We start from the raw sequence: 25467 nt of genomic DNA, 5'->3' as shown, positions 1-25467 counted from the left end.
CATGCATCATGAAGAACACATAGCAAGGTAGAAGAGAACAACTAGAATTCTATGGATTATGGATCAAAGAAAGAAAACACAACCATTAACCACTAACATGATCAATGAAAGAAGATCCAAAGAGATCGGAATTCAGATTAGGAAATTAACGAGAGATTAAATCATGGTTTGATCATGAATCCTTCAAAAGCTTGCAATGATCATGGTTAAGATCATTGTTCTAGCCTTTAATCCTTAGGATGATCATGAGAACATGTTCGAGAGATGTTTGCAACGAGAGGATGCAGCATCTCTTCTCTGTCTCAACTCAAAAAGGAAAGAAAAACAAAGATGTAGGAGAAGAAGAGAGAGTAGACATACCTTTTGATGCAAAAAGAAGAGTTCCGACGAAGATCCGCCAAGAAAACTCCAAGGATGCAAGAGAGATGACTTGCGAGAGGTCTTTGGTTCGTTCCGGAGGGTTTGGAGGCAGCAAATACGAAGTGGACTCGAGGTTAGGCTTAAATAGAGCAAGAATCAACCTAATTGCCAAAGACAGCACCCATTGGTCGAGTGGATTGGTCGACTGGCCCGATCGACCAATCGGTCGACCAATGCAGACAGCAAGGCCAAAACAGGGAATTGAAGGCCCAGATCAAATCCAAACCTAAAGGGGTTTTGCACACAAGTCAAGTGACTTACCTAGTAGGTAGAAATGCCTTCAAACCAAGATAGAGATCACTCCAAGTCCATCAACTAATTAGATCTTCATCAGGATTCTGTTTCCATAAATAGCACCTCATCATCAACCTTCATGGATTCAAAGCCAGACACCAAGTCCTCTACTGGGATGGCCCAAAGCTGACTTCTTACTTTACTTCGGGTCATCGGACCTACAAATAACAAGGTTTCCGGGTCAAGGTTAGGGCTGGGTTTCACAGTACCGGCTAGGTGGATGTAACAATAGTTCATCAAACCTAGTGTAGGTTTAAGTCTAGAAGACACCTACAACAATGTGTCCTGCTAAGTCAAAATTACCGATATTTTGAAAATTGTGGGGGATTGTTGGATTTTGTTTGGTTTAAAAACAAATAATATAATATAATACATTAATTAGATAAGTTTAAAAAATGTCAAAACTCTATCTCCCTAGTTTTTGTTTTAGGACTCTTGTTTGATTCTTACCTCTATAGGACTCTTCTGGATGTAAAGATTCTAATCCAAGGATTTTGACAACTCGACATATATAAGGTAAGTAATTTATCATATTTGTTTAGTCTCATATCGGATGGAGCTAATGATTATATTGATTATATATACATTGATTGCTCCTAAATGGGGTGTATGTTCGTAGAGAGTAAAATATGGATCACGTGCATGCACCGAGCTAGGTTGAGTTGGGCATAGCTAAGGCAGTGGTTCGTGGACTCAGGCAATGGGACATTATAATATTAATTAAATAATATTAAATGTCTATGATGGGACTTGGGACTTGGAGGTGTGGATCGTGGATTATGATCCAGAAAACCCATTTTTGGGTTTTGCTTTGGGGATGTGATTGCACAATCAGTCACAACTCTTTCCCTCCAGAGGTGACCTTACGAACAAATGCCACTCTCTTATGTTGTTGTCCATACAAGTTTAGGAGTATAAATGAGAAATTAAAACAAGAGTTTACCCTCTGGTTTTTAGTGAGAAAATTTTGTCTTCTAAAAAGTGAAAAATATTAATTTTTTTTACTTTCTTCCCTTCTTTTGTTGTATACTACCTTCGTGTCTCCTTTCATTGGAGTGCTATCTATCAGATCTAAAGGAGTTTTTGTATCTTCGAGGTGAGGGTGCTAAGGTCAAACCAGATTTGCACTTAAGAGGGCGTTCAAATACCTTAAAGATAAGTATTGTTCGTACACCTCAACTCACCCTATTCTAGCTCGTGCTGTTCTATTTTCGCTTCTTCTATTTCATACAGGTAAGTGCTTCTAACATAAGATTATATTACTTTGAGATTCGTGTCTTATTGTTTGATAGTGATTTGTCTATATGGTGCCTCTAGGATTTTGATTCTAACATAACTCTTTGGTCTTTCAACCCCTCTTAGGAGTGAAGCATAATGAGAGAAGCAGTTTTTACATTTTATAATTACATGTAAAGATGTAGGAGGTGGAGCCAAAATTAGTCTACATGTGGATCTCTAGGTTCCTATAGTGTCAATAGTTGATGCACAAGGAGAGCATTGGACGCTCATTGAATTGAAGTGGCTTGAGCAAGAAACAAGATTTCTAGTTCAGTTTATGATTTGTCCTCTTCTTCTTCGATGTTCTTTTCTGTTTCTAGAAGTTTTATATTATCTAATTATGCAAGACTGGATATATGCATAAGTGGTTTCTATGAATCACTTTTATTAATTAAATTTTTGATGATTTACCATAAGAAGACGTCTAGATCTATAAAGGAAAATAGGGGTATTTTGAGATTTTCATAATAAAATTAATTAAAATAATTTAGGATTTAACTTTTAGAATACCCTAGAGGGTAAATTGAGAGTTACACTAAAATAAATTTTTAGTAAAAGGTAGCTTGGGGTTTTAACAAGGAATATTTATGGAAAAAGACCATTTTATTAAATAATTAAAAATAAAGTGAGTTAATAGGCCAATTCTGGTGGTATATGTAATATCTCTTCTCCAATATATAAAAAAAACACTTTATACCATAAAAAAGGAAAAAAAATAAAGTGAGGTTATATAACTTATATCCATAGAAAGAAGACTATAGGAGAATGTTATAAAATTGGCATGGACAACAGGAAATTTCCAAAAATTAGCTCGGGCAGGGGGTTTGAAGGAAGGTGACTTGCTGGGGTAGATTGTAAAATGCAGCTAAGAAATCCACACAACAGATCGACTTCACGAAATAGAACAATTTTTTGCCTTTTTTGGCCATCACACGAACATGGAACATTTTTTTAACGGTAAAAGTACAAATTTAACAGAAGGGGTTTGATATCTTTTTAGCAATTTTAGTGTTAAACTAAAATACGTCCTATCATCCCAAAAGAAAAGTATGATACGTCTTATAGACAACTTATGCTGACGTTTTACCTTCCCAATGACACTACCTAGCGAAGGGTCGATAATTAAATCTTCTCCAACACTCAGTGAGGTATCTAAGGTCGAACAATGAATGGCTTCTTCTGCAGAATCCATCAGAGAATGGCGCACTCAAACCCACTTCTTCGGTAGAACTCCTCCTCAAGAATAGCATCTGCAGCCTCGTTCTTTGGCCCTTCCTCCCTCCCTCCTGTCGCACCCTGTTCCCTTCATCTTCTCCGCAGGGTTGCTGAATTCCAACTCCTGGATCATCCCTCTCCTCTACCTGTCTAGTCGGGTGAGGAATTGCAGGTCTTCCAGTCATCAATCAGCGCTCAGTTCCTACCTTCAAGTTACATGCTTGTGCCCATACCAGTAACAAGGATCTTCAATGAACAGGTCAGTTTGAAATGGCTAAAATGCGAATTCTGGTCACTTTAATTATTAGGGTTAGGGTTGAATGATGGTATTATTATAGACTAATGTATCCAACGCTACTAATGAAGGTAGGTTTATGGTTTCATGGATGGTGGAATGGTGTTGGAGTTTAAAATAGTGATCAAAACTAGAAACATATGGTTCAGGTGTTGCCTATCATTCTCGACGTGGAGGCGTATGTCTTCCTACACTCAACTAACTCGGTGGTGGAAGAACGCAAAGAACGAGAAAATTATCTAGGGTTTATGGACTATGATACCCACTCTGGGGTCTGAGTTGAGGAATGATGTGACTAGTTAGTTATTAGTGGTAAAGGTCCACTTTTATTTATAATGTAGTTACAAGTTTGAACCCTAAGTGGGTAAAAATTAAAAAAAAAAAAAGACTAAATACTTAAGATTGTTTGGTTGACTCTTTCGAGTGATTTTTACAGGGCCAGGGATCTGATTTTATTGATTTCCTACTTCTGGTCTACACAATATCTGCACTTTCCCCTTCCTTTTGATCTTTGGTTTCACTCTTTCTGCTTCCAGTCATTAATGTTTGGTCTTGTGCAGCCATTAGTGGAGCTGAATGTTCAGAGAAAATAGAAAAGTTGTTTAAGTTGAGAATCTTCTGTTCTTAAGATCAAGTTATTCAAATGATGGGGAATCTTCTAAATGCTTTCTCTGTGCTTGAGCTGGACGTTGAAGATGAAAAAGCAGAGACAAGTTCTGCTTCTGTTACCAAAGGTGGAGGAAAATCAACTAAATCAGGTTAGGTTAATCCATGTCTGGCTTGCTATTGATTTCTTTAACCGTGTTGTTTTCGGCAAAAGATAGAAAGAAGACATGATTCTATTTTGATAGGTTGTTTGTCAAATAGGTTTTTCATATTGGTGTATGCAGTGGGACTATGCTGCATTGGATATGAGACTGAAACCTTGCCTAGACCTACAAAGAGCCAATTATTTGGTTTCTTTGTGGTTTGAGATCTACTTTTAACCCATTAAATATTCGTGGCATGTTTCAAGATCTTGGTTTTGGTGGCCATTGTGCTAGGCCAAAAAACCAGGATCTCGGCAAGTTGGGAGGAAATTTTCATCCTAACTTAATGGCCCAACTTCTTGTTGGGTTTAGGTGTCTTTTGGGGCTGAGACCTGCTGCCCAGCCTATTTGAGGCCTTTAAACACAATTGATGGCCTCATATTTGTGGAAAAAGTACTGTAAATGTGAGTTCCATTTCAGACTCCATGTTTGAAACCGTTACACTGAAGATGCACCCGAAAAATGTCCTATTGAACACATCATGTACTCAAGATTATAATCACATTAATGTTCAAATTTTAAACCAGTCTAATACATTACATGTGTTCATCTTCATAGTTCACATGATCAAATGGGCAAAGATACATTCAAGTTTTGCACCTTCAATTGTTGCATTAGATGGAGTTGAAGTGATATTCATCATGTGGAGTATGTGCTAAGACCAAAATCTTGGCAAAAAACCTTTGAAAGTTGAAGATTTGAAGTAACAGTCGCCCAAACCCCTCTCACGGGTGAAAGTGGAATCTCAATAATATCAAGTTGAGTTCTGTTGACTCGATCAAGTTTGAGCTTCTTATAAGAGTGTTGGAAATTTTGGTTCGACCAAAATCACGGGTCAAGATCTGAACTCGATCAAGATTTTGGTTGTGTTTTCCTATTTTATCTGCTCGTCTTGGTAAGCTGAAAATGCGAGATATGTGTGAGATCTCGCGATTTCTTGAACTTAGATATGTGGAACAAATTTGGTAGGTAGGTGCAAACACAAACTAATGAGGCTGTGGGTCTTCAGCCCTGAAAAGCTTCTTAATGTGTTTACAATTACATGATTTTTGGTTCTATAAAAGCGGAGGTTCTGGTTGGATGAGATGAGAGTTGGGGAATCCACAATGAATGGTAAAGAGTGCTGAATAGTGGAAGAACCTATTACTTGGCAGTATTATTAGCTTAGGAGTTGTACGCTGTACCTACGAGTATGAAGTATTGGGAGTGGAGAATGGACCAAGAATATCAGAGTATAGAATTCCTTCAGAAATAAGTAGAAGTTAGTATTTTGACTATTTTCATTAAATCCTAACTAATATGATCTCATTGACCTAATAGTTAATCCAGTTAGAATTATAAAATAGAATACACTGAGGGATAGATGAGAACTCAAGGAATCTGACAAACAAAAAAGTTGTAATCCCAACTTGTTACAACTTCCACTCTTCCCAAATCCTATGACCAATTTTTCTACGTCATATTGACTCCTAATAGTCTTATGCTACCCTGTTGGCTAGACTTTGCACAGTCTCTTTATCCAATGACTAGGTAGTGCTCCACTTGTCTCTTCTTCCTTCTCTGTTGTAATAAGAACTCTCTCACGTGAGAGTACGTTGTGAGTTTCAGTGGTTCCGTCAGGGGAGATAAGTTCTGAGGAAGAGAAGTTATTATGGTGTTTGTGGGTGTGGTTCTGGTTTTGATGGCTGCAAGGCCTGCCTCCCCTTGCATTTAGGACCAGGAAGAGGATGGAGTGGTTCAGGGGGAGCAATGGAAGAGGAGAGAGGGTTTACTATTGCTGGGAAGGGTAGGGGACAATTTGGGAGCTTTAAGGGACGGGTGGCATGGGATGCCGTATTCCAAGATTTGGCTGTGGGTCCCATTGGCCAAGGGGATGCTCAGAATTGTTGGAGCTTGATATGACCTGCCATTTGGAGAGAAGAAGAGATGAAATGGACAAGTGCTTTGGTGGGACATTTCATTGGTTGATGGCCGAATTTTCTCTACACAAGTGATGGGTTGAAGAAAAGGAAGATCTGTGGTCATTTGAGTGCCCATTCACTTCAAAGTGGCTCCTTTATGTTCAAATACAATTGGATCAAGGTGCTAGGGGGTGGATGTGGTTTGTGCAGAAGAGGTCTTTCATCTTTAGGCTGTGGTGCCGAGAAGGGGTGTTGAAGAAGATTGTGCTAAGCTCTGCTCCAGTATGGATCTCTCTACCTAACCTGCTTTTTCATTCTTGGGCTGTTTTATGTTTGAGTTCGATTAGTAATGTCATTGGAAGGCCATTGATCACGGGCAAGATGACCAAATCCATGGAAGAATGTTGCATGCTCAGATTGAAGTGGCGTTTTTGCAAATGCTTGACTTTATTCCAGTGCTGAGAAGATGGTAATAGGGTTCAATCAATGGGATCTGTATGGATGAAGGCCTCGCAAGTGTTCTGAATCTTAGGTTTTGGGCATTAGACTGCTATATGTGCCAGTGGTGGGCTGTAGTCAAGGGAGGACCTGCTGGCTGGAAGCTAGGGAGGAGCACGTTGATAAAAAAACGGAGGAGAGAAGGGGCAGAGCAGAGGAGGGATGCTGATGTGGCATCTGATGGCCAGGTGGCATTGTATCATAGGAGATATGCTGCAGATGAGAAGGGTGAATCAGTGCTTGTACAAAATTCCTTTGGAGCACTTTTAATGGGGGAAGAAGAGTTTGGAGGACTCCTAAGGCTGTGGTCAGGAGACTAGACTAGATTACAATTTAAATTTTCTAAAGTCGAAACAGATGGAGAGTCTTCTGAAGTGGAGTTGGCACAAACTGAAGAGGCAAACGAGGTTGTGCTGCCAAGGGGTGCTATTTTATTATTATTAATTTTTTTTTTTTGGGGGGGGGGGGAGTGTATGCAAGTCAGGACACTTTTTCTTGCTTTTGGAAGTCAATCAGATCTGGCTAATTGAGCCCACATGGTGGAGAGAGAAAATTGTGGCTGGAGATAACGGAGGCTAGGGGGTTTCCTTCTGATTTTAATGGTGTGGCATAGAAGTTGGAAATTGGAGGAGGAGAGAGAGTAAGGGAGGTGGAAGAAATCAGATGTTGTAGGTGCCGGAGTTTGAATGAAATGAGGACTTTGCTGATTTTAATGTCTGAAGGAATATGGTGAACTCAGTTATACAATAACCATAACAAGAAGAATCCTTATCCCAACTAAATGGCATTAACTAGATAGATCCTTGCCTCCAGCCAGCTTTATTTGAGGCCAGACAAGATACTTGGCCTAAGCCATGAATATGCTTTCCCATCACGTCTCCAAGGTTATTTTAGGTCTGCCCTTATGATGTGAACAAGGTTGACCCCCCCCTGTGATTGGGTCCAAAAATTCTCACCCAATTGATGCACCTAAGGGCTGGCTGAACCCTTATAGGGGCATTTTGGTTATTTTGACAAAATTTGGGTGTCTTAGGTTGGGTCCCATTGGGTCTAGTGTGTTGTCTGGACCCTAGATCTGTTGTTGTTTTATTTTCTGTATATATTTTGCAAGTTATTTTAGAGTCCTTGTGTAGGTGAGATTCCTAGATGCGTTGGGATCCCACAACTTGAGTCCATTTTAATATCTTCATTGTTAGCACTCCATATCTACTCTTATAATTTAGATTGGAGTCCTCGAGAGTTAGTTATTTAGTTTTTTTTTTTTTGGGGGGGGGGGGGGGGGGTGGGGGTGGGTTAAAATACTTGGTCAAAAAGAGTTAAAGATGGAGTCCCAATTGGAATCTAAATTAAGATTCCTTTTGGATAACTAGGTGGTATTTTCCAAGATGGTTTCTTTCTATTTGTGGTTGATATTGAGTTGTAAAGGGGATCCTAGTCTAAAGGGGATTCCTAGTTGAGTCATGTCAGGTTTCCTTATTAGAGTTTTAAGTCTTTTCCCTCCACTTGTAAGGCTATAAATAGCCCACCCTACTTCATTGTAAGACACTTTGAATTTGATGAATAAAATTATGAGTTTGGAGGGAAGTAGGGTTGTGGTCTTCTTGGGACGGCCACGGCAGATTTTAGTGTTATTCTTCAATTTCAGCATTCAATCTTCAAGTCCAGCAGCAGTCCAACCCTAACAGTAGCCTACCTTCAACTCCAAGTAACTATACAGCAGCCTAATCCCCTTCCCAACCTCTTTTCCCCCTTCTCTCTTCCATCTGCGGACTTCCCCTCCTCTTCCAGCGGTAGCAGCCCACCCCCCCCTTGAAAGTCCCATTAAACCTAGCCCTTAGCCCCTCCTTTGACCCGAGAAGGATTGGACCCCTCCCTGGACCCTAGTCCTAATCCTAGAGCGCCCATTAGATCCTTTTCCATGAGGTTGCAGAATTTTCTGCAATTCATCTTCTTCCTTAGAAACCCCAGAACCCCAATTGACTTAGAATTCCTGTATCTTCTCAATCCCAACTGCAATCACCATGCCTTTTTAGGATTAGCCTTCCCACCCCTTACCTAACACGATCCAAACCCTAGCCCAATCCAAGGCGCCTAAACCTCTTAGGACTCTTTAAAACCTATCCAACTAGAACTGGCCTCAGTGTATCCTATTTGACTTGAAATTACAAAACACTCAATAGCCCTTCCTAAACCCAACCAAACCCTGAAACAACATCCCTTAAAGCCCTTACCTGGAATTTCAATTCTGGAATTTTGTTGCAGTAACCACCAGAACCCTAAGACTCTCATATCGAGCCTTAAAATGAAAAACCCAATCCTATACTTAATTCACAGGTTGGAGACCCAAGTACAGCATATTATTAACCCCTAGAACCCACATTCCTTCAACCCTCTGCCTGCCCGAAACCTCCGAGATCTAACCCTAACCTTTGCCAACCTCAAGAGCTCTTCAGTTACAAGTTTCTACAACCCTAAGAGACTGCTGGTTCACAGAAAGAGGATCCTGGAGTGGTCCAATTTTAGGGTTTAATTTCAAATTCTCTAACCCTAGAATTTTGGTTACATCACCATAGCTCTTTTGTATCCATGCTAAATACAAGGCCTAAGCCATGCGTGTTACTTTTGGTCTATATACCCTTGGCCTTTTTAACTCCTTTAGCCTGAATCTTGTTTTTCTTCCTGGTGTACTCAATGGCCATTGATTTGATTTTTACCACTCTTGAACCAATTCGAATGTTTTTATTGCCTTTAATATTTTCTAGTTTTTCCCCTCATCCATTTTAACATCCTCGTCTTACATACCTTATTTGGTGTTTGTGTGATCTCTTATCACTCAACATTCGCTTTGTTCAACATCTTTGGTCATTTAAGTGTCATGTAGTATTTTCCTTTGAGCTTTATTGAAATGCATCTGTTGCATAGCCTATCAGAGGCACCCTCTACTGCACCCACCAGCTCTCATTCAATTTGCATTTTCTTCCATCTGTCCCTTATGGCGTTCCACTCTACTCTATTTCTCTGCCGTTGATTCTATCTGTTTTTTGCTAAAATTGTATTACACATTTCTACCAAAAGAAGAAAAAAAAATTGTATTTCACATTCTATGTTAAAGTCATATTAATGAAGCAACTGTTTATTTCAAAATCTATTTTTGCATTTTGTTTCAGCATTCAAAACCATGAGTTCGGCAAATGGTCTACTGCATGGAACTCTGTCTTTAATAATCTGTCAACCTTCATTAAAAAAAATAAATTGGCTGATGGTACATTCTTCGAGAATTCTATTGTAGCATTTTGTTTCAGCAGTCAGAACCATAAATATAGCAAATGGTCTACACCTATGGGACTTTGTCTTTGATGTATAATCAATCAACCATCACTTCAACAAAGAAATATTGGTTGATAGTAGATCCTTGAAATTATCCAATTAAAATTGGGAATTCACTTGTTTGTCCTTTGACTGTTATGACACTAATCATCCTACTTCTGAACATGGTTTTTCAGTTTGATATAAATCATTAATTATCCAAAGACTGAACCACATGATGACTGGTTTGCTAGTTGCAATCTTACATATTGAGTATTAATATCATTGTTGATGATAAGTTACTGCTTCAAATAATTGACTAAGCTCACTGCTGGGATTTTTCCATGGATGTATTTTCCTTGGTACAGGGAAAGGTAAAAAAAGTGACCGCTGCTCTGGGAAAGTGAATGTGGAGAAAAACAAGGAGAATGAGCAGAGGTCAATGTCATCTTCAGAGGAATACAAGTTACCACTTGTGTGGATTGACTTAGAAATGACTGGTAGCCGTCTTCAATTTCATGTTTTTTAGTTTCATTCGCTGGTAGCATCATATATTTGGAATTTTGGAGTTTTATGATTTAACCACAAGTATTTAAGCTTTAAACTCATTAGCTTATGAATTTCAAAAACCCTTTTCATCTGCTATACTAAATGTAAACTTATCATTTTACTTGATTTCATTCATCAAACTGTTTATTTCTTGCCTAGACTAGAATCTGAGAATTTCTTTGTGATCCAGAACCTTAGAGTTGTAATGATGTAAACTACAAAATATAACCTTGCTAACCAGTTGCCCTTTGTTCTCTCTGATTATCTTTAAAATCCATCAAAATAGAGTTCCAACTCCATTATCTCATTATCTCTAACTACAAAAGGCATATAACTCCTATTCAATTAAACCAAAAGCCTAATATAGGAAGCTCACTTGGAATACTAATAACTGAAGAATCTAACTCAATAAGCAAAACACAATGGAAGGGAGTCCCTCTATCATGTTACACCAGATTATCCTTCATTATCTCTAATTTATCCATCAAAGTTGAGCCCCAGTTTTAGCCTAAACAAGCGCTCTCAGTTGTGGTGGAATCCTTGGTGGCAAGCTTTTGAGTACTGATGTATATTGATATATCTGTTTGATCCCTTACTAACATGATACAAGACCTTACCACACCAATCATACAAGAGCTTACTTTTTCAGGTTCTAGTCTTTTTTACCTTCCATTGCATATCATCATAGTGATGATGGAGAAAGAGAGAAGATATGGGAGGGTGAAAGGGGAGCCTGTCTAGATAGCAGAATTGATCAACTAGCAGTCCCCTGATTGCTTTATTCATAACATGAAGATCTCATAGTATAGGGCTCCTTGTTATAGAAGGCATGGTACAAAATTCGTTCAAAAAATGTGAAACGAAATCAGTGAGGACTGAAAAAAAGTCCTGGGTTTCTGTCAAAACTGTCGAAATTTCCTCGAAACTTGTCGAAACCTCGAAACATGTCGAAACCTGGTTCAACCCAGCTGAACCAGCTGGTTCATGAGAAGAAAAAACTTCCCAAATTTCGTGGTAAACATGGGAAATTTCGTGGAAACCTGAGAAATTTCGTGGAAGCCTCGAAAATTTCGTGGAAACTTGGGACTTTTTCCTGTAAATTTTGTAGCTTTGCCAAAATTTCAATTTTTTTGTTTATTTCATGTTTCGCCAAATATGACGACAAATACCCCCTCCATTAGGACTTCCCTATCCAAATTGCGTATTCCCTTAGACTGGTTATCTTAAGCATGTTGATGACCAGACTCATAAAGTTACAGTTGTCAATTACCTTGACAACCATAGGCATAAAATGTCAATGGGATGTCTATGTTCGTTGGTTGGAGGAGAGGATGTTATAGGCATAGTACTACTCAACTCACAAGATAGATCCACTCTTGGCACTCCTCTTGGCACTAAGTTGTACTTTCCTTTTATTGTTAGCTATTTTGAAGTTAGAAATTATATATTGAATATTATGTGCTTAAGTAGTTAAGTTTATTGTGTACTTTTCGGACAACTCTACGTTGATGTTATGCACATTGAATGATATATCTACATTGATTTTTTTATCAAAATATAACGAATATGTTATTTATACTATAATTAGCTTAAATACATAATCCCACCCCAAAATACTCTCTAAAACCTGTCGAAACTTGTACGGAAAAGTCCTTGGTTTCCTTGAAATTTCCCTAGTTTCCACCCAAATTTCCCATTTTCACCCGGTCGAACCTTGAGTTTCCCTCGAATTTTTTACCATGATAGAAGGTATCATAAACAAAGTAAAGTAAAATTAAACTTAAACTAATCCCAGACATGCTAGGACACTGGAACACTAAATGTCTATAGATGGAAAATTCCCCTATCGTGTTACAATAATTGACAGATCGTTTGTTTGCAAGATAAAAGGGGCGGCGATGTGAACTAGAATCAGGGCTGAAATAGGGCCTCGAATAATAGTCCCATACCCTACGGCTCCCTAGTACCACCAGGGGTATTTTGGAAATTTTACACCTTTTAAATTGAGTCAACTTAGGGTTTTATTAGGACCCTAGATCTACTTTTATTTTTGAGTAGAGTCCTAGTTAGGTTGGGATTCCCTAAGTAGTAAGGGAGTCTCGTAGTTAAGGATTCCACATCTACTTTCAGTTTTCAATTTGGATCCTTCGAGAGTAAGATGTGGAAGAGTCCTTGTATGAGTACAAGTCCTTAGTTAAGTAGGAGTCCTAGTTTGTGTCCTTTCTTAAAGGCTATAAATAAGCCTCTCTTGCTTGTAACAAATCAGATTATGATTGATGAATGAAACTGAGATTTTCGAGGAGCAAGAGTTGGAGTTGTGGGTTCCCTAGAGGGGGACGTGTGGCAGCTTTAGAGTGAAGAAATCTATAGAATTTTGAAGAAGCCATTGAATCCTTGCGTCCTTCAAGTAAGCAAGACACTCCACCCCTAATCTAGCCCTCGACTCTGACCCGTTCTGTCCACAACCTTCCCTCCCCCTCCCAAACCCTAGTTTTCTGCATTACAGCCCCCTTCCCCCATTGCATAGCTTCCCTCCCCCTTCTTTTACCCTGCGGCAGCCCTCTATCCACTCCCCCACTGCTATTTCATTAACCCCCTCCCTTCCCCATCCCTAGTACAACCTTCCAGCCCCTCTCTTCTTACTTTTTCTTTTTCGTCCTTCTAACCTACGACTGCCTAGGAAAATCAGAAAACCCAAAACCCAGAATTTCCAACCCCTCTAAACCCTAGTTCACCTATATCTCCTAAACCCCGCCTCCAATTCCCTCCTCCATCTTGTTACTTACACTCACACCCTACCTTCACACCTTTCCCTCAGCTAAACCCTAGAAATTCTGCAATCATCTTCTCCATTGGAAAACCCTAAATCCCAAAACAAATCATCCAAACCCTAAGCCTTTTAAGGATCACTTACCCTCAACCCTAACCCTAACCCTAGTTCAAACCCTAGAAACCTTAGAATTTTAAGAAACCCTAATTCCTAAAACCCTAGAGTTGGATTCAGTTCTGAAAATAAAGTTACAACAACATGATTAACCTTGGAATTCAAAACCCTGACTTCTAAATCCTACCTGAACCTCTATTACCCCCATTCCCACCCTAGAACCCCTTGCCCGGCCCAATTCCCTAAACCATAGGCATAGGGTATTACAATGCCTAGAAAACTGCTGATTCACTTGAAGAGGATCCTGAGTGTGGACCTAGACCTAGGGCTTGCATCAACCTATTAAACCCTAGATCCTAGTTCACATCAGTGGGAAAGCATAGGATTGGGATCCACATGGTGCCACGGTGGGAGGCAAGGAAAGGAAAGGTTAGTGAAGTGTGAAAAAGTTACTTTTCCCTACCTATGCTTGTTGGGGGGGGGGGGGGGGGGGGAAGGAGCTCATGATATATAATTACTTACCATTTAGCCTTTAAAATTTATGCGTATGAGAATTTCCAGAGTCTCATCTTTTGCAATATGGGTCCATAATTTAATATTAATGTTTTAAACCTATAATAATTATTTAGCAAATGTAATTTAAATAAATTATTATAAATTAGGGATAATTACTATTGTCCACTTGTATTATAGCTTAATTACTACTTTATCCCCTATTGAAATTACTAATCCAACCTTAGACTTTACCTGTAATTATTGTTGCCCCCTACCATTAAACTCCGTTAGTTAAGTGATGATGTGGCAGTTTTTATTTATTTAAAAATCCTAAAATAACCCTAAGATTTTATTCTTCTTATTTACACTTTATATTAAATTACGTTATTACCTTAGTAATTAGGAAAAAATTAACCTTTATTTGGTAGCTCTTTAATTTTTAGCTTTTTTCTGTTTACTTTTTAACTTGGTGTTATTTTTAAGTTTTTGTTATTTACTTTTCAATTTGATGTAATCAATTTTAGGAAGTTCCCACTTCCATTAGGTTTTCATTTATTTACTATCTAATTTGGCATTATCAATTTTGGGAAGTTCCTTTTCTTAGAAAAAATAATTTAGGTAGTCTTTTTTTGAAATTCAAAATAATAAGAATACAACTCCAAAATTGGTACTTGATATGGTTTTTTCTAAATGAGGATAGTATTGTGTTTTGACTTCTTATTTTAGAAGGACAAAATAGACATTAAAGATTCAATTGTAATGGTCTCTTAACACTGTTAGGATTGAGGGGGGCAACAGTAATTTCATAAAGAGCAGGGTCTTAAGCTGTAGTACAGGGGGCAACAATAATTATCCCCTATAAATTATAAATATCTGATAAAATATGATGAGCAAAATATCAAACCAACAGATTCTTTTAATGAAGTTAATTTGTTTCCATTTTAAATTTAAAGAACTGAAAGTGGTTCCGTATTCAGTTTGGTAAAGGTGTCAAAATGTAATCCAGACAGAATACGGATTGAAAACTGAATCAAATTAGTTAGACCAGGTTTGAATCAAGCTAGATTGTAATCTGAACAAGACAATTCAATTTTAGCTAACATTAATGTTGGTGCTCGGTGGACAAATCTGCACTTGTCCTTGAACCCTTGAAAAATTAGTGCTAAAATTTTGATAAGCTCTCGTTCCCACTCGACAGTAAAGGATTGGAATTGGAAGAAACACAGCAAAAAGGAAAGCAAAGTCTGGATTACCTAGAGTCCAGGGCTCCCCAGCAGTAACCTGCTAGCTGACAACAGTATCCTCCATGATGCCCTGTCTGTCCCCTATCAGCCTCCTCACTCTCCCATAACTAATTGCATAACTGCCCCAGCATTAGCCCTTCACTTGTCCCTTTAGGCCTTTATTAACTCTTATTCTGATGTGTTCTACTCTTATTCAGCCTGGTTGCTGGTATTATAACTCCCCTGGCAGGCCTCCCACGAGCATAAACTTGTGTGACAAGGGCCCCATCAAATTATGATCATCCTAAGCAATATGGAATTCAAATTCTAGTAACCCAAATATAAAAGACTGAACTATAACAAAGATTCACATATAATAATAATCATCCATACTCCTAAATAAGTTTATAAGCATCTACGTATTTATCCTAAATACAACATATCCTTATGTTTAAGGTTTTCTACTAATATAAGCAAACAAAAAAAAAAAAAAAAACAAAAAAAACAAAAAAAACAAAATCCATAAATTTGAAATTCTTCTATCCACTGTGGTCTCAAGATTGCCATAACCTTTGGAGAAAAGATGCTCTATGAAACATCATATGTCAATGAATCCGTTTGCTTTCTTTGGATTTTCACTCAAATATTCAAGTAACCCTTTAACAACTTTATCAGGAGTATTGGGGATTTTTTTGTGTGATAGAAAGCTCAGGTGTCAAATCCTTTTCTTGAGATGCATTTTGCCATCACATTTAAACTCTGAGCAATAGTGGTCATTTGTTTAGAGCATGGTACAAATTTCAGTCGAAACCACCGAATTTTCGGTCTTTGAAAAAAAGACGAGACAAAATTTTGGTGGAGTCGAAAAAGTACCAGTTTCGACCGACAATAGAAATCTCCACCGAACGGTCGAAACTTGCAAGATTTTGCAGGTTTGCCCTTTGAGTTTCGACCCCTAAACCATTTTTTTGGCTGGATTTTGTGATTTCAACCCCGGTTTCACCCTAAATCAATAACTCATTTGTCAAAACTTGGGGGGAAATGCTGGAAATTTGTTGAAACATAAAGGGAAAAAGTTCACGCGATGGGATATTTATATTATATGGATGATTCCACTTATAGAAATGCATCGTCTCATTTCATAGATAACTTTACGAGCAAAATTCATGGCCATCTTTCATCCAGTGCTTGGAGTACTACTACAGATAGAGGATAGATACACCAATTCCAAGCAGGCACTCTACTTGGAACTAAAGTCTGGGTCATTGTAGTTGCTAGTTGGTCATTGTATTTTGTTGAATTGTTGTATATGTAATCATTCTATCAAACAATTCATGTATGTTGATGACTCTATGCATGTATGTAATACAGTGTGTACGTTTTAGAACCAATCATTTGTTAGTATACTTGAATGATAACTTTTCAGTGATTTCCCCCCTGCAAACTACTAGTTTTATTGTGTTTATTAAGGCTGTCTAAGCCTTGAAACCTAGGATCGAAACCGAAACCTTGCTTGAAAAGTTGCAATTGAAATTTGAAAATATTGGTTTTTTGCCAGGTCGAAATCGACCTCGAAACCAAAACTTTGATCCTTGGTTGAGAGTACACACCTCGTCTTTTTCTCTATGTTGGCGAAGAAGTAAACAGATTTTGATGACTAGTTCCCTCTCTGAAAGGTGGTGTAATTGGAAATTGGGATGAAGAGAAGTTTTCTTGTGACTTATTCATTTCTCATCCGATTAAGATGTTCTTAAAGTTTATTATCCCCATCATTACCTTTGATTGACTATGGTGGTTACTTTGAGTACTCCTTCGAGTTTGGGACCAATGATTAATTTTGGTCTCCTCGCCAAAAAGATTATCCCAAATATGTAAGAGTTTAAAATTTTTGTTGTGATAATATTTGGCTTTAGGATGCTCTTACTAAAACATAGGTGTTTTAGACACTTTCTTCATGGTATGTGAATTGCTTGAGTTTAGTATGCCAACCTAATCTACTAGTGCTGATGATGACAAGGAGTGTTCAAAAGATTTTCTTCACTTTTCACTCTGTTTCTTACATGCTCTTTAGAGACTCAATCCATTAGTAAAATTAGTAACCTAGGTTGCTTGTATATAATATTGTAGCCTAGGAGCCATTTTGGAACTTTTTGCCTTCTGTAACTTCACTATCCAATAACTTAAACAAAGATTTGTCTATGTTTTGGATCCAAATTTGATTTCTTCCTCTTTTATTGGCATTATTAGAAGGTGATGAGTCGTGAATTGGTTCCATCTATAGAAACAAATAATTAAAGCTTAAGAGACGCTACATATTTCTAAGGAAGCCATTGATGCTATTCTCTCATCTCATAAAGACAATTCCAATTCAAGCTCAAGCTGAAAATAGGATATCCACTTAATAAGAAGATGAAGCCAATTGGTCTTTTCATACTAGTTATGCTGGTTTATTAAAATAAGGAGGGAGGGACATAAGGGACTTAGTTTTTTTTTTTTTCTTTCTGAAAGTGGCAGGCTGGCAGCAATCTTCTGAATGAAAATTTTGCTGTTATTTGACCTTCATAATTTTCATTCTGGAATGAAATATTATTTTGTGAAGATTAGTTTTATTTTCTATCATCTTCTTGAAGTATTGATTGTATAAAAGAAGAGAGAAATTTCCTATGTAAAAATTATATTTTCTTCCTGAGAATTACTCAGATCTGCATTATGTTTTTATTACATAGACCAACACCAATGCTCAAATTGTAAAATGTTATGCTATGCAAAGTGATGCCTAAAAGGGTCCTAGTATAATTTTGGCCTAGAGACCACTGCCTGACCATGTAGGCGCCAACACCATGCTGGGGCCAAAGAGAGCACTCTCAAGGGGCATAAAAATGGTTGACTTTTTTTTTTTTTTTAATTATTTTACGAGGAGTGGAATGGTATTTTTGCCTACTTTTTTGGTGGGTTCGGGCTCTACATGGCCAGGAATCTTAATCTTCATTCTTCCCTACAATAATTTACATATTTTCTTCTGAAAATAAAAGTTGGTTTGATGTTTGTCCATGTTTCTGTGCCGCTTATGTTCTGGCTGACATGATGACAATTTCTTTTCTAGTTAATGGCGTTTCATTATAGCTTAAAATGTGTGATAAAAATTAATTTTGCAACTTGTTGCTTCTGTGTACCCTATAGGTTTGAATGTTGAAGTGGACCGGATATTGGAGATTGCTTGCATTATTACTGATGGAAGTTTGGCCAAATTGGTGGAGGTTGGTCCAAATTATACTTCTTAAGAGTTGATATATTTTAGGTGTTCTGCATTGTTTATTATGTTTGTCTATTGTTCATGGTTGGATCTAATTCAATATCTAGTCGGTGTTGTTTCGCTTTGGTTTGTTACCATTCTTTTTTTATCGATTATAATTTAAAAAAATAGAAAGCCAGGCTTCCATCAGTTGTTTTGATTAGCAATAAGCTAGGATATGATCATTATATCATTCTTACTTTATTTAATGGGCCATGGCCTGTTGGTACTCGAGCTATTAGTATAACCTCCAAATAGGAGCATATAATTGTCCTCATCTGATTGATAGTAGTGGTTTTTTTTTTCAGTTGAATAATTGATTTTAGTTTTATTTTCTTTATTTTATTAAGAATGCCATACAAAGGAAAATTGGTGGAACAAACCAATCCTTAGTTTTCCTTTTTTTTTTTTTTTTTTTTTTTAATTGAAGGAATCCAATATCAGATTTGCAGCTCTACAAGCCCAACTCTGAAATATTTCATGATAAACCTGTAGCCAGCTATGGGGAATGAGAGGAAAAAGTTTGCTTTCCAAATAGAGAAGTAATCTAGCATGAAGTAGCACCAGTGGCCCTAAATCTCAGTGACTCTATGTTACTGATAGTCAGAACATTAAATCCATCCCCACTTGTCACCTTGAATGTGGTGGCCACCTTGCATTATTTTCTTTTTTCAATCACCATGTGGAATTTTAAGAATTCTTGCATTATGCTCTTCCCGTCACCTGGGCATCCATCCCCACTAGTCACCTTAGATGTGTAGTGGCCCCTCTATTGTCTGGGTCATCTAGATGATGTCACAACTTATGCCTCCCAGAAGTACTAAATGTAGCTGCTAGCTATCTTTTTTTCGTTCTTCATGGCCTTTTTTGTTCTCTCCTTGCTTTGTGGGTCTTTTGTTACTCTTTTTGAGAGGCTGTAGTTGTTAGTGGCTTATCAATGTTTAGCAGGGGGTTTCTGCTGATGCACCCATGTTGGGGGTTTGGTTTGTGGTATGGTGGAGTTGCTTGGTTCTTTTTTCCCCTTTTTGGTGGGGGTTTGTCTTGAACCTCTTTGGGGCCAAGATTGTTTTTCTGTTTCAGTTCTCTTTCTTTATGTTTTCATTCTTGCTTGTTTGATTGTAGGGTATGTTTTCTCAGATTTGTGTAATGCTTCATGCTTCCAAGCTTTGAAGTGCATGCTGTAATACCAGTTCCCAAAGTACAAGGGTAACTTAGACTTTTGGTTATTGATTTTAAGTTCCAAGTGGTCACTAATTAAGAAATCTTAAATATTGATGTATGATCCTAACCATGATGGTGAAACTGATTATGCATTATCATCTTGGAATTTGATCATAAACTATATGTAGTTCAATGGTTGGAATTTGACTTGCTTTCAGAAAGGCCAAACGTTCAAGGTCCATTGTGCAATTAATTGCAGTTCAATGGTTGGTAGTTGACTTGACTGTGGTGTGTCAGTTTAGCATACCAATCATGTCCTTAACCTATGTAGTTTGGTGGGGGGTGTGATACATGCTCTAGTTTCTGCAGGTATTCTAGTAAGCATTAGGACGTTTAGGAGTGCCTTTCCTTTAATTGTAGTTCAATGGTTGGAAGTTGACTTGACTGTGGTGTGCGGTTTAGCATATCAGTCATGTTCTTAACCTATGTAGTTTGGTGGGGTTGTGATACATGCTCTAGTTTCTGCACGTATTCTAGTAAGCATTAGGATGCTTAGGAGTGCCTTTCCTTTTGCCTGTGCAAATGCTAATTTTAAAATATCATTCCTTCACAGACTGCATGTTTTTGGTTTTGTCTTCTGATAAGCCCCTCCTAACCTGGGTGTACAAACGCAAGAATAGAGGGAGAAACACAGAATCACCCTCAGCAGCTGCAGGGGACCGGTCTCGAAATACAGAAGGGACATGTGACCAACTTCTATTGGACAGCAAGCACAACCCTGCTGTTGGCAGAGAAGCAGAGGAGATAATCCATTTGGCAAAAGAGGATTGGAGAGAGGTGTCAGAGGTTGTTAGGAATGTTCTGTTTTGTAAAGGGGGAAGGCAGGGAAAAAGGGGAGGTTACAACGTAAGGAGAAAGCAGAGCTTGCTGGGAGAGGGGGTCTCTCGGGTAAGGCATTTGGTAGGAGATTGTTATTGTTTTTGTGATTGTGCTGGTTTTTCCTTCTACTCTTGTCTCCATTCTGCTCCTAACCGTTCCCTGGATCAGACGTGCTTTGATACCAGACTGATAAGAACCTTTAAGTCTTACCACCAATCGCCCCAAATACAATGAACAAGATAAATTTCACCAGACTTCGCCATTCCAAAAATACGTGAACAGCAACATAACGATGGCTGATTTTATTGAACAAAGAACTAACACTTATAGCAGATGATTACAACCCCCTTTTCTACTGAATAATTCTCTAACAAAAGGAAAAACCAGCACAATCACGAAAACAATAACAATCTCCTACCCAATGCCTTACCCGAGAGACCCCCTCTCCCAACAAGCTCTGCTTGCTCCTTACTCTGAAGCCTCCTGCCTTCCCCCTTTACATAACAGAACATTCCTAACAACCTCTTACACCTCTCTCCAATCCTCTTTTGCCACATGGATTATCTCCTCTGCTTCTCTGCCACAGCAGGGTAGTGGTTGTTGTCCGTTAGAAGTTGGCCACCTGTCCTTTTGAGACTGGTCCCCTGCAGCTGCTGAGGGTGATTCTGTGTTTCTCCCTCTATTCTTGCGTTTGTACACCAGGGTTATGAGGGGCGTATCATCTTCCACTAAGATGGTTGATGTTTTTATGATAAAGAGGTTGATTTATCCATCTATGTTGAAGGTTGTATCTTGTTGCACTTATAATACTGCCAGCCATGTATCTGCAATGATATTAGAGGAGAGCAAAGACTTGGCTTCAAATGATTATATCCTTGCTAGACAGGTTTCTATGTTCTACAGTTTTCTTATGCATTCAGGTACCTTCGTTAATCATGTATATAATGATAAATTTTGTATGGGTTGAATCTTTTGAACAATATGGCACCTTTGTGTTAGATCATCTGTTTTTCCTGCCTAATTTAAAAGCTGAAGTAGTTGTAGTCTTCTTCTTTTTTTTTTTTTTTGGTTGAATAAATAGTTGTATTCTTTGTGTAGGGTCCTGATTTGGTTATTCATCAATCAAAAGAAAGCCTTGATAAGATGGGAGAATGGTGTCAAAATCATCATGCATCTAGTGGTAAGTGGCTAGTCAACTATGCATTTCAGGGTTGATGCAATATTAGTTTTTCATTTTTTTTTTTGTGTGTTTCCTCTTGCTGTTTGGATGTTTTCATTTTTAGGTTTGACGAAGAAAGTGCTTCAGAGTACAGTTAGCGAACAGGAAGCTGAAAAGCAGGTTGGTTAGATCTTGTTATGTGCTATACTCGCTTTCTGTCTAGCCATGGACTTTGAAAGTTATATATGTTGAATAGACTGTATATAAAAAGTGATGGTCAGCGAACCATAGTTGTAGCCGGAGATCAAGGCATCCAAACAGCCTCTCAGCATAAATTGCTGGGTTAAGGTTGCGTATGAAATTTACCCCCGGACTCTGCTTGTGAACCAGCTTTGCCCTTTTTTAATTCTGTTGTAAATAATAACAGAAGAGAAATAAAGAAGAAAGAGAATAGTGAGAGTTGATGTTTTTATGTAATTCTTGGGAGTTTCTACTTAGGTTTTTGGAGCTCATATATCATTCAATATATATAATGATTTAAGTTAAAAGAAAATAAAATATAATCCCTAAACTACCCTTGACTAGATCCAAGACATTGAACAATCTCTTCCCACAGTTCCCCACAAGTTGGTGCATGGATATCAATCATGACCAGCTTGTGACAAGTATAATCCACTCTAGCACTCCCCAAAGATTATAAATTTTCAAGTTGCCCTCCTAGGAAAAATGCGTCCTTGCTGGGGCTTCTCTCAGACAGTGATACAGGATTTGACGCAATATTAATCGCAACTTGATTATCACACCATGGGTGCATAGGAGAATCATCTTCATATCCACAAGCTCAACCAAAAACTTTTTAATCCACGTCAGTTCACATATAACATGTGCCAGGCCTTGTGCTCTTACTCTTAACATCTATATAACCACAAGCTCAACCAACTTACAAAACCCTTTTCTTTTAAACTCTTAAGGCTTGTTCTGGTAGGATTTGGTTATCTGGCCTCATTCAACTGAGGCTACATATGCCATCCTGAACACCCCCACCCTTCCTGCATCTGATGGTCTCCTTCTAATTTTGGTTATCCTAATCTCAATCTTCTGATGTCGGCATTGGTGTTAGCCTGTCATTATTTGTATGTGCTTTCATTGCTTCAGCTACCTTTGATGCTAGTGCTTTTTTCCGTTTTGGTTATCCAATTCTTATTCTTCTGATGTTGATGTTGACAATATCTTGCCATTAGATGTTATTGCTTTCTTTTGATTCTTTTTGATTCCTGATCCTTTATTTGCCCCTTCAACAATTCTTTTGCACTGCTGTAGGTTATTGAATTTGTAAAGAAACATGTTGGCACATATACACCTCTTCTAGCAGGAAATTCAGTTTATGTCGATTTTCTATTTCTGAAGGTAAGACTAACGCTACTGTGTCTTGTATCTTCTTTTTCACTCTTGTCATGTTGAATGTATCATAGCTTTGCATCAAGTTTTGGTTTAGATATTTATTTATATGTCTGGTGCCTTATCCATCCCATATTGTAAGAAATAAGGAAAAACGAGAGAAGACAATAGAGAGGCGATGGTCGTAACCTTGGGAGTCACAACCTTGTGTTGAGACTCCCAAATACCTTGTTAAAAGCATAAAAGGAAATACACTATAAATAATAAAATTAATATTTAAGTGAAAGGTGCTGTCCTCAACCAATGATTTCTAACAGTCCCCCTCGAGCTGATTCTTAGATGTTATTCATGCCCAACTTATTCCAAGCATGATCAACCCACCTATCGGGGGGGGGGGGAGTGGGGACATTATGAATTTCTACCATTCCTTGGCTACTTAGTAAAAACATTCACAAGATGTTCTCCTATGCAAATGTGACTTTCAGAGATGCCTCCTTGTGGCTTTTCCGATACAAAAGGGCAACTGACCTCAATATGTTTCATTCTCTTTTGGAAAAATCTGCATTTGATGCAATATTGATGTTAGTTTGGGTATCTGATGTAACTAGGATTGGCCAGCATAGGGCACCTTAGATTCTGAGCCCCAAAACATACCCCAAAAGGTGAACCTATAGGTTGGCTGAACCATATGAGGGGCAAAAGTGGTATTCTACCACCCCCCTGGCGTCCATAAGGGTCCAGTTGAGTCCAGAATAATTTTTAGGATCCAACAAATTTTCGATTGGACAAGTGTAATACCAGTTGGAGAAGGGATCTTCCTAGTTGTACTCCAGTTTCTACAAGGAGTCTAGATCTACTTTTTGTTTTGAGTTTGAGTCCTTGATTGACAAGTTATTAAAGAGTCTTTGTCTGAGTAGGAGTCCCAGTTGAAATTCAATTCTCAAGCAAGATTCCTTTTGGAAGTTGGTTGTTTATTTTGCAAGATATCTTTGTTTAGGAGTTCTCTAGAAGAGTCCTTTTCTAGTTGTTTTAAGAGTTGCCTAGTTGTAATTGGATTCCCTATGTTAAGTCAAATTGGTTGCTAAAGTCTAGTTATTTTCCCTCAATGTGTAGAGCAACCCCAACGAACCCCCCCTCCCACCCCACCCCCCACAAAAAAGGAAAAAAAGAAAAAAAAGAAACCCACCCCCAAAAATGTAACAAATCAGATTATGAATATTGAATACATTGAAGAAAGACTGTAGTAGTCATGGGTTCTTAGGAGGAAGCCCATGGCCTTGGAGTTGAAGCTTTTCTGCAATTTTCCAGATTTCTTCCTTCCTCTTCAAGCTTGCGGCAGCCATTGAAGACCTTCAATTTTCTGCAATTTCCAGCAACCTCTTTCTCCTACAAGTAAGCTCATCCCCAACCCATTTCCTTTCCCCTAACTCTGCGGTAGCATCTCCTAACCTCCCCATAGCCTTTTTTTAGTTTTGCAGGATTCTTCTGAATTTTTTGGACTTTTTCTTATACCCAAAATTCAAGTCTAGATCTATGGCAATCTAACTATTAGATCTGTCCCAAATTTTAGGAACCGCATTCCCCTAACCCTAGTGACATTCCCTCCTGATTTCAGCCCAATCGGACCAAGCCCTAATGCTATCCAAGAGTCCTTAGCCAACTATGAAATCTAGTTTTGAACCCTAACCATTATAGATTACTTCTGAAATTGCAAAACAATAAAAACAGAGTTAATCCTAGCCTAACTAAACCCTTGGATCATCTCATACTTGACCGTAGAATCCCAAAAGACATACAAACCCTAACTTGTTAGAATTCTGCACTTCAAAAGAGAATACTTTTCATTGATTCCAGCCCTAGACCATGGTTGTCAAAGTGCACGCTTGGCCACCTAGGGCCTAGACCCATTTTCGGGTCAAGGCAACCTGGTGTTGCTTTTGGCGCCTTGCTTGGTGTTGCCTTGGTTTTCATTGCCTTTTATCGCCTTGCCTCACCTTGTTGGCTTGATAATCATGCTTTAGACCTAACTTGGCCGAACCCTGAAACTCCTTCCCAATTAACCCTACTGCCCTAATCTGAACCCGAAGGCTTTGGGCTCAAATTAGCCCATTCACAAGAAGTGTGGAGTATTTTTTGCTGATGTCCATTGAAAATTCGACCGAAGCCAGACCTAGATTGGAAAAGTTAAACCCTAAGTTACTGCTGGTTCTATTAGAGAGGATCTTGAAGATTGGCCCAGACCCTGGGTTACGTCAGTATCACAGAACAATTGCATGGGAATCATTTTGAAAACCCACGTCAACCAACAATTGGTTTACCACATCAACTCACATTTGATGTGCTATGGCTTGATATTCAGACTGCGGTAGACCTAGCCACAAAGCTGTGTCTTGCTCATCCAAGGCATAAAG

At 38.4% G+C, this 25467-nt stretch overlaps 1 protein-coding gene across 2 annotated transcripts in view; it reads left to right on the top strand.

The window, feature by feature from the left end:
• Positions 1–3066: 3066 nt before the first annotated feature.
• Positions 3067–25467, top strand: part of LOC149029269 (Polynucleotidyl transferase, ribonuclease H-like superfamily protein) — a 29331-nt gene continuing 6930 nt past the window's right edge. The window contains exons 1-7 of one of the 2 annotated variants that reach the window (XM_089141385.1): positions 3067–3466; positions 4063–4260; positions 10385–10516; positions 18348–18424; positions 21598–21679; positions 21783–21838; positions 22979–23065. In XM_089141385.1, coding sequence (XP_088997511.1) covers positions 4146–4260; positions 10385–10516; positions 18348–18424; positions 21598–21679; positions 21783–21838; positions 22979–23065 — 549 coding nt within the window. In that variant the 5' untranslated portion in view covers positions 3067–3466; positions 4063–4145. Of the gene's footprint in view, positions 3467–4062; positions 4261–10384; positions 10517–18347; positions 18425–21597; positions 21680–21782; positions 21839–22978; positions 23066–25467 lie in introns of those variants that run through there. The other variant, XM_089141392.1, reaches the window with a different exon arrangement.

Source organism: Hakea prostrata, chromosome 1 (assembly GCF_041222555.1).
Source record: "Hakea prostrata isolate BN-2017 chromosome 1, UWA_Hpros_2, whole genome shotgun sequence".
Taxonomy (NCBI): Eukaryota; Viridiplantae; Streptophyta; class Magnoliopsida; order Proteales; family Proteaceae; genus Hakea; species Hakea prostrata.
This window is presented reverse-complemented; position numbering and strand designations above follow the sequence as displayed.